The sequence below is a fragment of the Microtus oregoni genome, unplaced genomic scaffold (assembly GCF_018167655.1).
Source record: "Microtus oregoni isolate MIOR12 unplaced genomic scaffold, Mior012 000091F_ref0000469, whole genome shotgun sequence".
NCBI lineage: Eukaryota > Metazoa > Chordata > Mammalia > Rodentia > Cricetidae > Microtus > Microtus oregoni.
The window spans coordinates 1,693,606-1,707,732 of NW_024544600.1; the positions used below are offsets into that span (position 1 = coordinate 1,693,606).

General features: G+C 42.4%; 1 protein-coding gene across 2 annotated transcripts; it reads right to left on the minus strand.

Moving 5' to 3' along the window:
- Positions 1–2,981: 2,981 nt before the first annotated feature.
- Positions 2,982–13,177, minus strand: Krt222 (keratin 222). Of its 2 annotated transcripts, none has more exons than XM_041644106.1 (6): positions 12,992–13,177; positions 9,384–9,512; positions 6,966–7,186; positions 4,905–4,981; positions 4,593–4,725; positions 2,982–3,962 (listed from the first exon to the last, which is right to left on the minus strand). In XM_041644106.1, exons 1-6 carry the CDS (start codon positions 13,085–13,087, stop codon positions 3,734–3,736), a joined length of 885 nt encoding a protein of 294 aa, XP_041500040.1. In that variant the 5' UTR covers positions 13,088–13,177; the 3' UTR covers positions 2,982–3,733. The 2 variants fall into 2 exon arrangements, with proteins under 2 accessions (XP_041500040.1, XP_041500041.1); XM_041644107.1 differs by having other exon boundaries at positions 12,911–13,131.
- Positions 13,178–14,127: the final 950 nt, after the last annotated feature.

The following is a 14,127-nucleotide window of genomic DNA, read 5'->3' on the forward strand; positions in this document are numbered from 1 at the left end:
AACGGATGGTGATCTTGTTATTCCCCTTTGGTTCTTCCTCTAGATCTTAAGATTTCAAAAATGTAGAAAGGGGGCTGTCAAGATGGCTTAGCTGGTAAAGGTGCCTGCTTCATAGCTTGATGACCGAGTTCGAGCCTCAGGATCCACCCATATGGAACGAGAGAACCAACCCCTGCAAATTGTCCTCTGACCTCCACATGCTCACATGCAGACAGAGAAATGCAATAACATCACATATATACAATAGATAAAAATCATTTTCAAATAATTTATTTTAAACTTTAATATAAAAATCATTTCTTTTTCTTTAGACATCACTTGTACTTCAAAGACTGTCATGTCAGAATAGTAAAAATTGGATACTTTACCAGGAAGGAATAATTTTCTGAAATAATTGAGTTTAAAATAGCTATTATGCTTTGAACTACTGCTTAATCATTGTCAGTTATGATTTTCCTCACAAATTCTTTACTTCCAGAGTCTGTTTTCATTAAGTAAAATTGTACATTTGAATATCCTTGCTGGATACTTCAGTGTGCATATTAGTTCAAGCAGCTGTGAGGCAGGGAAGTGTACCTCGAATTCTAGTTGGTCTTAATAATAAAAGCCCAGAGTCAGATATAAGGGTTAGTGCTGAAGATCAGAGAAGCAGAGAGGCCAGACACTGGAGAGTTCTTTTACTGGTACCAATGCTTAGACAGAAGGGCGATCCTGTCCTCAAACTGCATCTGTCTCCACCAAACCTCAGACTGCCCTGAGCTCCCTTCTGTCTCCTCCAGCCTTGAATTCCTCTCACCACCCAGCCACAGCACTTGTCTCCACCTCCTGAGTGCTGGGATTAAAGGCGTGGGATCTCAAGTGCTGGGGTCACTTTTATGTAAACTCTCTTTCTCTTTTAGATACATTCAATCTTGTTTAGCCCAGGGTGGCCTTGAACTAACAGAGATCTGACCACCTCTGTCTCCTGATTCCTGGGATTAAAGATGTGTGCCTCCACTCCCTGGCCTCTAGTGACTTATTAGCTTTTCAGCTTTATTTGTTAAAACGTAAACAAAATATCACTGCAGGGAAGGCAGCACTTAGAAGCAAGCATGGTCTTCTCTTTGTCTTCAGGTGTGAACTTGAGGCCTAAGAGACAGAGAGCAAACTCTCCTCTCATCTGGTCGATTATTGGCAGAGCTGGGGCTCAGATCCTCCAATTGTCAGTAACTGAAATTACTCTTTATTTTTGTATTTTGTTATGAACTAGTGCATTTGGAATATTTTCAGGAGATGGAGGAATATTCATTTCTATTCCCCTGGCAGAGAGGACAGTGAGGCTTGCAGATGATCCGCTGACTGCAGTGCCTGGAATCCTGCAAGAACGTTGCCAACAATGCTCTCCACTATCATACTTTTCCAGGGTTTTGTAATTATGGTTGTGAGAAGTGTGTGTATGCATAGGATCTCACCATGTAGTTCAGGCTGGGCCGGGAACTAAAAGCTCTTCCTGCCTCTGCCTTTCAAGTGCTGGGATTAGAGGTGTGCGCTGTGGACACCCTGAAGTGCTGGTTAAACCCACCACCTGCTGTGACTGCAGTTTCCTTTCTTCCTCGAGTGAGCCAGCTTTGTTTGCCTTAGCCAGGCACAGACAGCTTTGAAGTAAGAGAGCTCAAATACAAGGCAGCCTTAGAGTTCATGTTTCAATTTTTTTTTTATTATAGCGGTATCATTTGCTTTGGTAAATTCATATTCCGATTTTAAAATGCTTTCAAGCAAACAAAACTCATTTACAAATTCAAGTACTGCATGTTACACACACAATAGCTGCATAGTGGGATTTCTCTAGCAAGCTGTTAATTCACAATGCCCAGTACTAACAGTACGGCAGTAGATTACACTAAATGTATCGCTTTACCATAGTCATCGTTGAATAGGACAGTAAACAGTACAACAGCTTATATGACTGCACGTCAGAGCTTTCTTTAATAAAGTTGTAGCATTTGATGATGAATGAAATTTTCCTTTTTTGTACTGAGGTCCAAACCCAGTGCCGCCCTGCTATGCCTCTAGCCCAAAAGATACATTTTTATGTACAGGATGCAATTTTAGTTCAGATGCTTATGCAAGACTAAGCAGTTAATATGCTGCTGTATCCTTGATAAAACCACATCATTCCTTTCTACTAAACAGAGTGAGTCAGGCTAAAAGGAACCTGAGGTAATGGAAAGAAAAAGACATGTTAAATCCCTGTATTATATTAAAAGTTACTTAACAATTTTTGTGGCTAAAGCCTATTTACTGGTCAAAATATATACATATATGTACACGCATGTGGAGAGAGGGAGGGATGGGGGAATGATTTTGAAGGCTGCACTAAAATGCTAGCATAGCTGTAGCCCTTATTCTTCAGCTGGAAACAGAACAGTGGTTTGTATTCCTTCTGTTGTTTAGGGGGGAAAAAAAGCCTATAACTACCTAGTGCCTTAAAACAGGTATTTATTATCTAAGGTCTCCAATATACCTGCATTAAACAAATTATGTTGTTTTTAGAAATCTTGCAACAACTCTCCACTTATTCATAAATATGTTTTACACCTTTATTGCAGTTTGAACAATTGAGAACAAGTCCCACAGACACTCTTAGCCCAGCTAGCAATGCTATGCTGCTACTTCACAGAAATGACTGTAAGAACTCTTTCTCCTAGTTCAGAGAGGACCTTCTCTAAGGCTGTAGCCAATGCTACTAACATGGCGTTTTGGATGGAAGAGTTCAGATGATGAGCAGTTGGGTGTCCTAGTAACTAGAGTAATCACCTTTTCAATTAGCTTTAGAATGTTGTTTGTGCAGTCGTGTGTTTGTGTGTGTGTGTAAGAATACAACTTTTAGCCGGGCGATGGTGGCGCACTCCTTTAATCCCAGCACTCAGGAAGCAGAGGCAGGCGGATCTCTGTGAGTTCGAGACCAGCCTGGTCTACAGAGCTAGTTCCAGGACAGGCTCCAAAGCCACAGAGAAACCCTGTCTTGAAAAACACCAAAAAAAAAAAAAAAAAAAAAAAAAAGAATACAACTTTTACAGTTCTTTCAACGAAATGACTCTCCTGCAAATCAGATACTGATTCTAAAAGAATCAGGATAGGACACCCCAATTTTATTAATCATCAAAATAGCCTTGAGGTGTGCTCTATACTTCATCCAGAATTGCTCGCAGACGGACCACTTCTCAATTCCCAGGGTTCAAATGATTGTCTCAAAAGGAAAAACCCTAAGAGTACGGAGTGCACTCCTTACACGTTTGTTCCTACCTGCTGTCTTTTTAGAAGGACAAACCCTTTAGGTTCTGTGGTCCTGAGACCATGGAGAGTAACCCAGTGTGACTCTTTGAGTATCCAGACCAGCTGTTTTATTATCTTGAGGATGCTTAGCCATGGAGGGAAATCACAGACTTAACCAAGTCGCTTTATCCTTCAAGTTTCTGATAACACTCAGCAGGATAAAGACTATTTGGATGATAAATAAAACAGAAACCACACTGAATTTCTGATTTATTTTTAAGCACTCCCCGTTCCAAAAAAATATGCTCGTCTTTGGAGGCCTAGCAACTTTACCTCTTATTATATGTGTTCTCTGAGGAGATCCACAGCCCACAGCATCTTAACATCATCCATACACATGGAATAACTTACATTCGGGGCTGGGCATCGGCATGGCCAACCTGGGTCCATCCTAGTGTCTGATAGAAACTATTCTGGGTTAGTTGGTGGCTGGTGGGGGCTTGATGGAGGGGATGCTACATGATCTTCTCATGATGAGCCTGACTTCAATGTCTGGCAGATTATCCTGTCTGCTCTGTAAACAGCCTTCATCGGTGGCTGCTAAGTGGAGATCAAATCGAAGAGAAACAGACTTTTTCCTCAGCCGGGGGTTATCTTTAAAGAATGAACCTTCCCACTCTTTTATAACTTCATCCACTTTCTCTGTCCTGAAATGAGAAAATAAAAACTTTTTTTAATAGAAGAAGAGATAGAGACAATGCCTAGTTCATATTTATGAATAGAAATATGTGTAATATATAGATTGCGAGATTTTAACAATTTAGATTTGCTTATGTGTATCTTTTGTCTGCATGTATGTGTACCGAGTGGTACATGCCTGGCACCCACGGAGGTCAGATTCCCTGGAACTGGAGTAGCGAATGGTTGAGAGCCACCATCTTTACCACAGCCATCTCTCCACACCAGAATCACAAAAATATAATCTTTAATATGGAATTCTGTGGAATTTCTACACAATTATTTTTACCTTTTTTGAAACAGGGGCTTGCTGTGTAGCCCTGGCTGTTCTAGAGCTCACTCTGTTGACCAGGCAGGCCTTGAACTCACAGAGACCTACCTGCCTCTTCTTCCCAGATGCTGGGACTCTACACAATTTTTATGATCTGATTTTAGTTTTAGAAAAAAAAATGAATTCTTTTCACAGTCTTGTTTGTGTTGTTCTTTGTGTCTATTCGTGTCTGCCTGAAAAAACACAGTTTATTGAAAGTTTTTGGAAGGCTGCTGAAGTGAATGTCATCACTTTAGCACTGCTTCGTAGTCCAAGCAGTTCTACTTACTGAATGGTGCCGCGAGCTTCCGCGCTCTCCTTCACGTTCCCATTTAACACTGCCTGTTTGGTCGTGGTCTCCCCGTTTTCCCTCTCGTACTTTTGTGAGACTTTCGTTGAAAAAGATATTTCATTTATAATGGCTGTGAAAATGTTACATTAAGTTACAACGTTGGAAAAGAAAAGGGACATAAAGTGGGGGTGGGAAATCACAACATTGAAGTACTGAAATTCCTTCTCTTGCTGCTTTGGAGAATTGTCTGTATAACCTCCACAAATAACAGGCCGGTTTTCAAATTAGTCTATAGTGTGGGAAACTCACCTGAGGGCAGAAGAAAGCCGACTTTACTCCTGGTAGGTTTTTCTTCTTTTTTCTCTCCTTGGATACAACCATAATATCTGAAATGGAAAGAGTCATGGAAACAACACTGCAGTAGTAAAAGACAAAAACAGAAAGAAAATAGACAAGAGAATGGGTAAGTTGTTACGCTCACACAATGGAAATACTTCTTCAGCAGTGATGAGCGAGGCCATGCAGTGTCTTTGTCAGTGAGCCTTCCAGGCACAAGGAAGAGTGGAGGGCCACTAGGAGCTAGTTTCATAAAGGTTAAGACAATACACAGACCGATTTTCTACATTGTATAGATAGGCATTTATATTACCAAAAGAGCTGTGTGAGTCTACTAAATATCAAATTCGGAGTTAGCAGGGTGGGTGTGGGTTAAGGTTGGGTGGGGGGTGGAGGGCAAAGGGGCGGTGTTTAGATTCCCAGAAAATATAACATCTTAGACTGGAGAAACTAGAAGTATGTTAACATGTAGGACCTCAAAAGTCATAGGAATACAACTCTACTACTTAATAACATTGTTCGTTATATTTTCTGGTTTTTGTGTAATAACACTGTTCATTTGTATCTGCCTGTATTTATATCAAATATAATAATACAAATTTAGAAGATTATTAAAATGTTAAAAACCAATCTGTCAATATCTCAAATGATTAGGAATTGCCATCTATGATCATTATTTAATAATATATTACATTCACACTATATATAAAATCATATATTTCTTACAAAGCACAATGTGCTAGGTAGTGCTTTAAGCACTTTACAGATGTTAGCTCATTAGATCCTAAAGTAATCTTGTGGTGTAGATACTATTATTCTCACTTTGCTGAGGAGAAGCATAGAGAGGTTAAGTAACTTGTCCAAGGTCACTCAGCTAGTAAGTGGTATATTTTGAATTCAGTTTATGATTTTGAAGGATTTAAGAAATGCCAAGGCTTATCACAGGCTAAACTTATTCCATCTCGTTTTGCAGAAGACTCAGAATTCTGAAACAAGCAAGAAAAAAGATTTATTGTCATGGGAATATGGAGACATGGAGGTAATGCCATGTTCTAGGGTCTCAGGCCTTATAAATGGTTGTAAAATACAAAATTGAATAAATAAGAATTCCCCTTTAACTTTTTTTTTTTATCTCAGGGTACCTGAAGCCATTTAAATAGGGCTCGAGAGCCGGGCGGTGGTGGCGCACGCCTTTAATCCCAGCACTCGGGAGGCAGAGGCAGGCGGATCTCTGTGAGTTCGAGGCCAGCCTGGTCTACAAGAGCTAGTTCCAGGACAGGAACCAAAAGCTACGGAGAAACCCTGTCTCGAAAAATCAAAAAAAAAAAAAAATAAATAAAATAAATAAATAAATAAATAAATAGGGCTCGAGACAGTATTGCTTTCCTTGCTTTAGCAGAATCACATTATTACTCTTTTTCATTTTTTAAGAAGGTCTCTTGGAACTCAAACTGGCCTCCAACTTGCCAGAGAGCTGAGGATGACCTTGAACCTCCTGACGTCCTGACCCCCCTGCTGCCACTTCCCGAGTGCTGGGATTACTGGCGTGCGTGCCTGGATTACGTGATGCTGGGGAAAACTCAGTGTTTCATGCATCCTGAGCAAGCCTCTCCGTTAACTGAGTCCCACCCCCTAACTATAGTAATATCATTTTGGTGTTCACTGTGGGGTGGGGTGGGAACTTAGGGCCAGGTTGTGAGTCACCAAACTTCTTTGGGAGTGGTCTATGAAATGCAGACTAGTTCTAAAAGAGAGAAGCAATGGAGAAAGTGGGAAGGCCAAGAAAAACCACCTTAGTGAACAAGAGTTGTAACAGCCAACTCTGGCTATGAATGTGCTGGTTTGAGCAGGCTGGACATAGTTCTTCATGCTACCTGGAGGGTGTGCTAATCCCACTTTGCCATAGGAGTTCAGTGAACGGCTGTGGTGGCGGTGGGCTTTATTTTGGATTTGGTTTCTCTGATGGCATCAACAGTGGCTCTGTGAATGTGACCCCATGCCACCCTGTGCCATTAGCGATACAGACTCAGGTACCTGAGCTCTTCCTGTTCTAGTAGGCGGCGGTAGGTGGCAATTTCCTGCTCCAGGCGCATCTTCGTGTTGAGAAGCATCTCATGCTCCTGAAGCTGCCTCTCGATGCCACACCTCACTTCCTGCAGCTCCTTCTCTAGTCTGTCAACCACCGACTCCAGATCTTGCAGTTGCATCTGGTAATGCTGCTCACTGGCCTGCAGAGAGTTTTCAAGGCCCCTTTCCTATGGACAGATATCAGCAGCAGTGAACCAGTGACACAGAATGGGCTTCTGAAGTCTCCGTCACCTGTTCCATTCTGTCTATGTATCCATCCATCCATCCATCCATCCATCATCTGTCTTTCTATTTTTATTTGTGGTTTTGGCATTAGCAATCAAAGCCAGGGGTTTAAACAGGTTAAACAGGATAGGCACCAAGTCACACCTGGATTTGAAAGGTTATAACAGTTGTGTTTTACTTATGCAAGAGGACCTTTTTTTTTTTTGCTGTTTGAATTTTCTCTTTCTTTCTTCTTTCTTTCTTTCTTTCTTTCTTTTCTTTTCTTTCACTGTGGAGGCCCAAAGAGGCCAAAGGTCAGAGATTTTGGGACTTGTTTTTAGTTGTTTTGAGGTTGTGCTTCCTAACTCAAAGAGTTCTGCTCTCTCAAGGCTATTGTCAACAGGTGTGGCTAGTTGCCGGACCTGGGAAGTACTTGGTTCCTACCTAAAACAAAAGTCTAAGGATCCAACTAAGTTCCAGTTCCGTTTATGGAAATAACTTGGGATTCCACCCAGGGAGTGGTTTGCCTACAGAGTGATTGGTCTAGGGCTCCAGTCAAAGACATGGTGATGAATGTACCTCATGACTTTCAACTTGTATGTTAATGTAGTTCTTTTGTTCTACTCCTACTTTTTGTAGTCAGGGATATATTAACCAGTTGGAAATTAAACATAGACGAATTTTCAGTACTCGCTGAAATTCCCTCCCAATACTATCCTATATATTTTTGCGTTTCATTATTTTCGTTTGTGTCTTCTTTACTATATTTCTAAATCCCACGCCTCCACTCTGGAAGAAAGGTATTTTTGTCGAGCCTGGCCCCCGACATTTAACATTTATTTTGTGCAAGTAAGTGTGTGCACGTGGAAGTCAGAGGAGAGCTTCCAGGAATTGTTTTTCTTGTTCCATCACGTGAGCTTGGGAGATTAAACTCAGGGTATCAGGCTGTGCGGCAAGCCACCTGCTGAGCCATCTAGCTGGCCCCCTTCCTGCTGTTCGAGACAAGGTCTCATGATGTGGCCCAGGCTGGTCTTGAACTTGGAGTTACTGGTGTGTGTGTAAGGAGGCCTAGTTCATTCTGAAGTTCAATTTGACCTTGCACTAATGGCAATCCTTCTTCCTTAGCCTCTGAAATGCTGAGATTATAGACATGAGCCACTATGCCTGTCTTCCTTTTTTTTTCCCCCAAAAGAAAATTATATTTAGCGACTGAGCATGATGACACTCATAATCACAGCTACTCAGGAAGTGGAGGCAGGAGGAGCATCAGTTCAAGGCCCACTTAGGCAACTTTGTGAGATGGTATCTCAACAACAACAACAACAACAACAAGGAACAGGGGCTGAGGATGTGGCTCCTGTCTCTGTGGTAAAGCACTTGTTTAGCATGCACAAGGCCCTGAGTTTAATCTCCAGTACTGGATATTTTTTTTTAAAATATACATAACGAGATAGCTTTCTGTATTTCAAAATAGTGTTGTAGTATTTCCTCTGGCAAGAAAAGGTTTACATTGTGATTTACCTACTGTCATTCTGAATTATTTGATTTTGTAAATTATTGAAAATATAATGAATATCAAAGGTGAAGCAGACTGCTTATAAAAGGCATGCTAGAGGCCAATGAGATGGCTCAGTGGACAGAGGTATTGTCTCAACCTGAGTTCAAAACCCTGGCCCCACGTGGTGGGAGGCGTGAACTGGCTTTCACGTGCACACACACACACACACACACACACACACAAACAAACAAACAGATGTAATAGCAAAAGGCATATTAGGAAAGAGCTTAAGTGTTTTCCCATTAGAAATCTCAATGACACCAATGCAAGGAGCCAGTGTTTGGAAGGCTATAGATAACAGCAGTACACAATCCATTTTTTCCCTATCAACTGTCGGGGAGCCCCAGAGCAATGAGAAGTAAAACTGAATATTTCTAGGTGTAAACGGAACCTCCAGTGAGCTGCTCTCACAGTCACAGGGCGGGAGAGAGTTAGGCTCCGGGCCAGCACTCAGTGGCTTCCACTGCAGAGTGACAGTGTCTTCTTTCCCTTCCTCTGTTATACATGATGCTCTGCCAGCAAGCTTCTTTCCCAAGGCCCCTCGCTCCCTAAATCACTAGCCTCTGGGGTGCAGCGAGCCCGTTTCTGGTGCTCTTCCTTACCACGGCGTGGAGAGACTCTATTTCCACCTGGAGGTGGTGGCACTGGCGGCGGGCCTCCTTGAGTTCGGCCTGAGCTGCCTTCAGAGCCTCCTCATCCTTGTCCATTCTCTTCGTTATATCTTCCTCTAGCTGCAAAAGAGTCAACAATAACAACAGCCAACAACAACAACAAGAGCAAGAAAACAAAACCCAAGAGAAACAAAAACCCCAAAGGGCATTCTTGAGAGGGAGGTGCTTAAAAGCAACCGTAGAACAATTATACAGGAATCGAATTGCATCTTCTTTTTACTATTAGATTACAAGTGTGTGCTCCAGCGTTTCATCACTAATTAATCAAATCCCTGAGCCAGTCAATTATGCTCCCAGCCCCAATCTCCTCTGCTGTAAAATGATCTGAAAAGTCCCTTCCCACTACGGCAGCCTGTGAAATACAGAGAAACACATCTGTTTTAACGAAGAGAAAGTTTTCGAGACAATTTTGTGACCTCTGATTATTTTACATTCCCTTATCTGTCGATATTAAAGATTGAGGGAAATTCAGTGAATATTTTTCAACTTTTTTTTTTTTTTTGTAGGCTGCTTTATAGAGGCAGATACACATCTGTCTATCACCAAAGGGGTCAATTCTGGATGGACGGACTGGGAGGAGACACCACTAGAAAATGTATTACTATACTAGGAAATCGGAAAATCAAGTTGTCGTTGGCGTCAAGGTTCTTAAAGTTCTGTGTTGCAAAAACCTTTTAACTTTTTCCAAAGATCTTTTTGTTTGTTCGTTTTTGTTTTTTCGAGACAGGGTTTCCCACTGAGCCCGGGGCTTGCTAAGGAGGCTAGAATGGCTGGCCAGTGAGCCCAGGGATCTGCGTGCCTGTCTCCAGATCGCATTGCTGGAATCACACGCACACACCGCCGTGTTTCCCTTTTATATGTGGATCCTGCGGGTCAGGATCAGGTCCTCAAACTCTCACAGTAACACTAGCTGAGCTATCCTCTAAGTCTCCCAAAAATACATCTGAAAGATTATTTTCTAAATATTCTCCTATTATAAAAACACTTAGGGGAAGGTGTGTAGCTCAGTGGTAAAATGCCTGCCTGGGCAGGTATGGGGTGGAGGGGGGGAAACTTGGTATTCTCTGTTTTGCTTAAAATGTTTTCATGCTGGTGGAATTAAAAGAAAGCACTAGTTAACAACGTTATCAACATTTGACCTCATTAGGAGCAATGTGTTGAGTTGATATGAAGTAAAAAAAAAAAAGACAACGTTTTAATGTTCTTTTAAATTTGTAGAATCTGAGCCGGGCGGTGGTGGCGCACGCCTTTAATCCCAGCACTTGGGAGGCAGAGGCAGGCGGATCTCTGTGAGTTCGAGACAGACCAACATGCTTGTGAATCTTGCACAGTTCACCCACACACATGCAAACATGCACACACATACACGTGATCACCCCTTCCCCTGACCGAATAATGGAAAAGGAAAGATGCTGGAGGGAATTTTTTTTCTTCCTTTCTTTCGTCAGCTGATCACATGTTTAGTGTTAACTTGGCAAAGTCAAGCAACCAACAACAACTATGGGAACAACTATAAAAAAGAATGAAAAGACGTTTAGAAATGACATAAGGGCTGTGGGGACCCCTGGTCTTTTGATTCCCAGTAGGGAACTGGCTGGTAAACTGGGTGTTAGCTAGATTCCCAAGATGGTCCCCAGTGAATCTCCCCCGCCCCCCGCCCCAGTTCATGCCCTGAGTCTTACTGTGATCAGTTGGGTATGGTAGCGGTGACGCTGTGCCCATTCTAGGCTATGCCTTAAGAAAGCCTGGCAGCTTCCACATTATGGTTTTTTTTTTTTTTTTTTTTGGTTTTTTCGAGACAGGGTTTCTCTGTGGCTTTGGAGCCTGTCCTGGAACTAGCTCTGTAGACCAGGCTGGTCTCGAACTCACAGAGATCCGCCTGCCTCTGCCTCCCGAGTGCTGGGATTAAAGGCGTGCACCACCACCGCCCGGTTTAGCCCTGGGTTATCATTGTAGAAGATATCCGGATACCTGGTTAGAGAGGGTCCTGTAAGGAAGCTAGGTGGAGAGGGACCTGAGGCTACGTGGAGACAGAGCTGGCTCAGGTGTTTCAAGTCAGCCTTTCGGCAAACCACTGCCAAGGTTCCAAACACATTAGCCAATCATTTGGAGATGCCAGCCAGTAGGACCCTGAGGTGACTGCATCCTATTCCGCATCTCATATAGCACCAGGGTCTCCACAGCCCAGGCTGCTCCTCATCCCACAGAATTACAAGCCAGAATACAATAGCCTAAAATTTTAGCCCAATGAGTTTTTGGGGTAACTTTTTAGTGCAGCAACTATATGCTTGTTTTATCGGACTTATTTGCCTCTTGGTGCTAGGGTTTGAACCCAGGGCTTTGCAATATGTGGTGGTAATAAAATAAACTGGCTTTGTGAATTACTTGAGGAAAGCATTTCTCTCAAAACCTTTATGTTATCAGATGTTGCAAACAGAACTCGTGAGAGTTTCTGCTGTTTTTCTTCGTAGTCACTCAGTTCAGCATGGGGACTTGTAAACGAAACTTAGATTTCTACTTGGTAAAATAAAGTATTCATTTGGTTTATAACTGTCAAAAGTTGTCATCTCTTAATATTTTCCCCTATCATATGAAGGCGAACAAACTTCTCCAGCATCTAAACCAGCAGCCCAGTGACCTTATTTAATCCAGGGAACTGGTCTTTCTTTTTGAACACTGAAAATGTTACCCACAAGCAAAATTTACAATGATCTTTCAGTTGCTAATGGAACGAAGTCCTGTGATTTCTTGCTAACAGTTTATATATAATATATATATATATACACACATGCATAAATTTATATATTATATTTTGAATTGAGCCTTGGTCTGAGTTGGCTCTGTTTCGTTCGTCTATTTTAAATATCTTGCATTTATGTCAGAAGTAAACAGTTCTCACAGTCCAGATGCAACAATGGGTACTTTTCAGTGTCGAGTCACTACCCAGCTGGGGGAATTTTGATTGTTAGAATTTGTCTCTCTGATTCTGAAACCCGCTTTCACACACTCAGATGATTCTATTTATAGCAATGGCAATCAGCAGAAAGCTGAGCGCACGGGAAAGATGATAGAAACCTTTCAAAAAATATTTTACTTGCTTTTATCGCCTCAGAATGTGCAGGCAAACAATCTCGACTATCAAGCTTCCATTATACAGATTTTTTAAATCGCTTCTATAATTAACTCCATAATATCTTTGAAGAGTGTTTGGAATGCGTCTTTCCAGAAAAATCTAAAGAGGTCGGAGTGCACCATTTTATTGTGCGTTGACCCCGTGCTTTAGTAATGACGGTCCGTCACCTTATCTACGTAAAATCCTAATTCATCGATCAATATTTATTGAACGGTCATTCAGCCGCACAGCCACCGGGTTTATCCCTGTCTGCCACCCCAGACCCAGTGCAGAAACACCTACATTGCCTCCCCAGTAGATGCTGCATGGAAAAGAAATACTGTACCTCAGAGAGGCCGGGACAGGACTCGGGGAGACATGGACTGTCTCCTTATCCCGAAGGTGACTGGCTGAATGAAATCATTACCTGCATCCTTGTGGACAGCACCGTCTCTATCTGATTTCTGGTGAGAAGCTGTTCATAGTTTGCCCTGATCTCATTGAGGAGCTGGGACAGCTCCATTCTTTTCCCATCCTCCACCTTGGCTAACTGGACCTTAGCGACGGGATGAGTCGCTGCTGCGGCAGAGCCTGCCCTGCCTGCCTGCGTCGCCGCCGGAGCAGACAGCCCCGCGGAGCCTTAAAGATGCAGAGATCCATTTCCCCAGCAGAAGCAGGGAAACTCGCGCGGCTAGTCAATTATGCAAATGTGAGAAACTGTTCGCGCCCGTTGTCGTTGGTACAGCAGAAACCTCAGAATCTCCAGGGAAGAGAAGAAAATGACACCCACAGGTCACTGCTAGGGTCCCCTTCACGTGTGAACGCTTGGTCTGTGGGGGGCGGGGCGTTCTATTATTTTGTGGTAGGGAATGAGTCACGACATTAAGAACTCTGTCGTTAGCCAGGCATCGTGGCCAGGCATGCTAGCTACCTCAGGACTCAGTTAGAAAGATCTTGGATTCAAGCCCAGTCAGGACTTCATAGCGAGGCCCTGTCTAGGGAAGGGGTGGGGAGAAAACAAATCAACAAAAATCCAAACCATCACAAAAAAACAAAAAACAAAAAAAAACCCCACACACCAAAACAAACAACAACAACAACATAAAAAAAAAAACAACCAACAACAACAAAAACAAAATTCGGGAGGCAGAGGCAAGCAGATCTCTGTGAGTTCGAGGCCAGTCTGGTCTACAAGAGCTGGCTACAGGACAGGCCCCAAAATTATAGAGAAACCCTGTCTCAAAAAACAAAACAAAACAAACAAACAAACAAACAAAAAACCACACACCAAATTTTATTGTGTATAGATATTGTGTTATTGTGTGGGCATTAAACTGGGCTCCAAATATAATAGTTCAAATTTTTTTTATAGCTCTTTTTTTTTTTAATCAGTATTTGGACTTTTTTTTTTTTTTAACAAAATACAAAAGGAGAGGGGAGGAGGAGGAAAACAGAGGGTAAAAGAACCCAGGTGACCAGAAACAGACTGGAGGAAGAATCAACAGAAGGGCAAGGCTGTGGGAAATGGCGAAGGGGTTGGAACACAAAGGACGGTGACACATG

Excerpts from the sequence above, each read along its gene's own strand:
- Krt222 (XM_041644106.1), bottom strand. The coding sequence starts at position 13,087 with ATGGAGCTGTCCCAGCTCCTCAATGAGATCAGGGCAAACTATGAACAG. Across the intron at positions 4,726-4,904 it reads CGGCTTTCTTCTGCCCTCAG|CCATTATAAATGAAATATCT; the intron begins GTGAGTTTCCCA and ends ACATTTTCACAG. Across the intron at positions 3,963-4,592 it reads GAAGCTCGCGGCACCATTCA|GACAGAGAAAGTGGATGAAG; the intron begins GTAAGTAGAACT and ends TTCTCATTTCAG.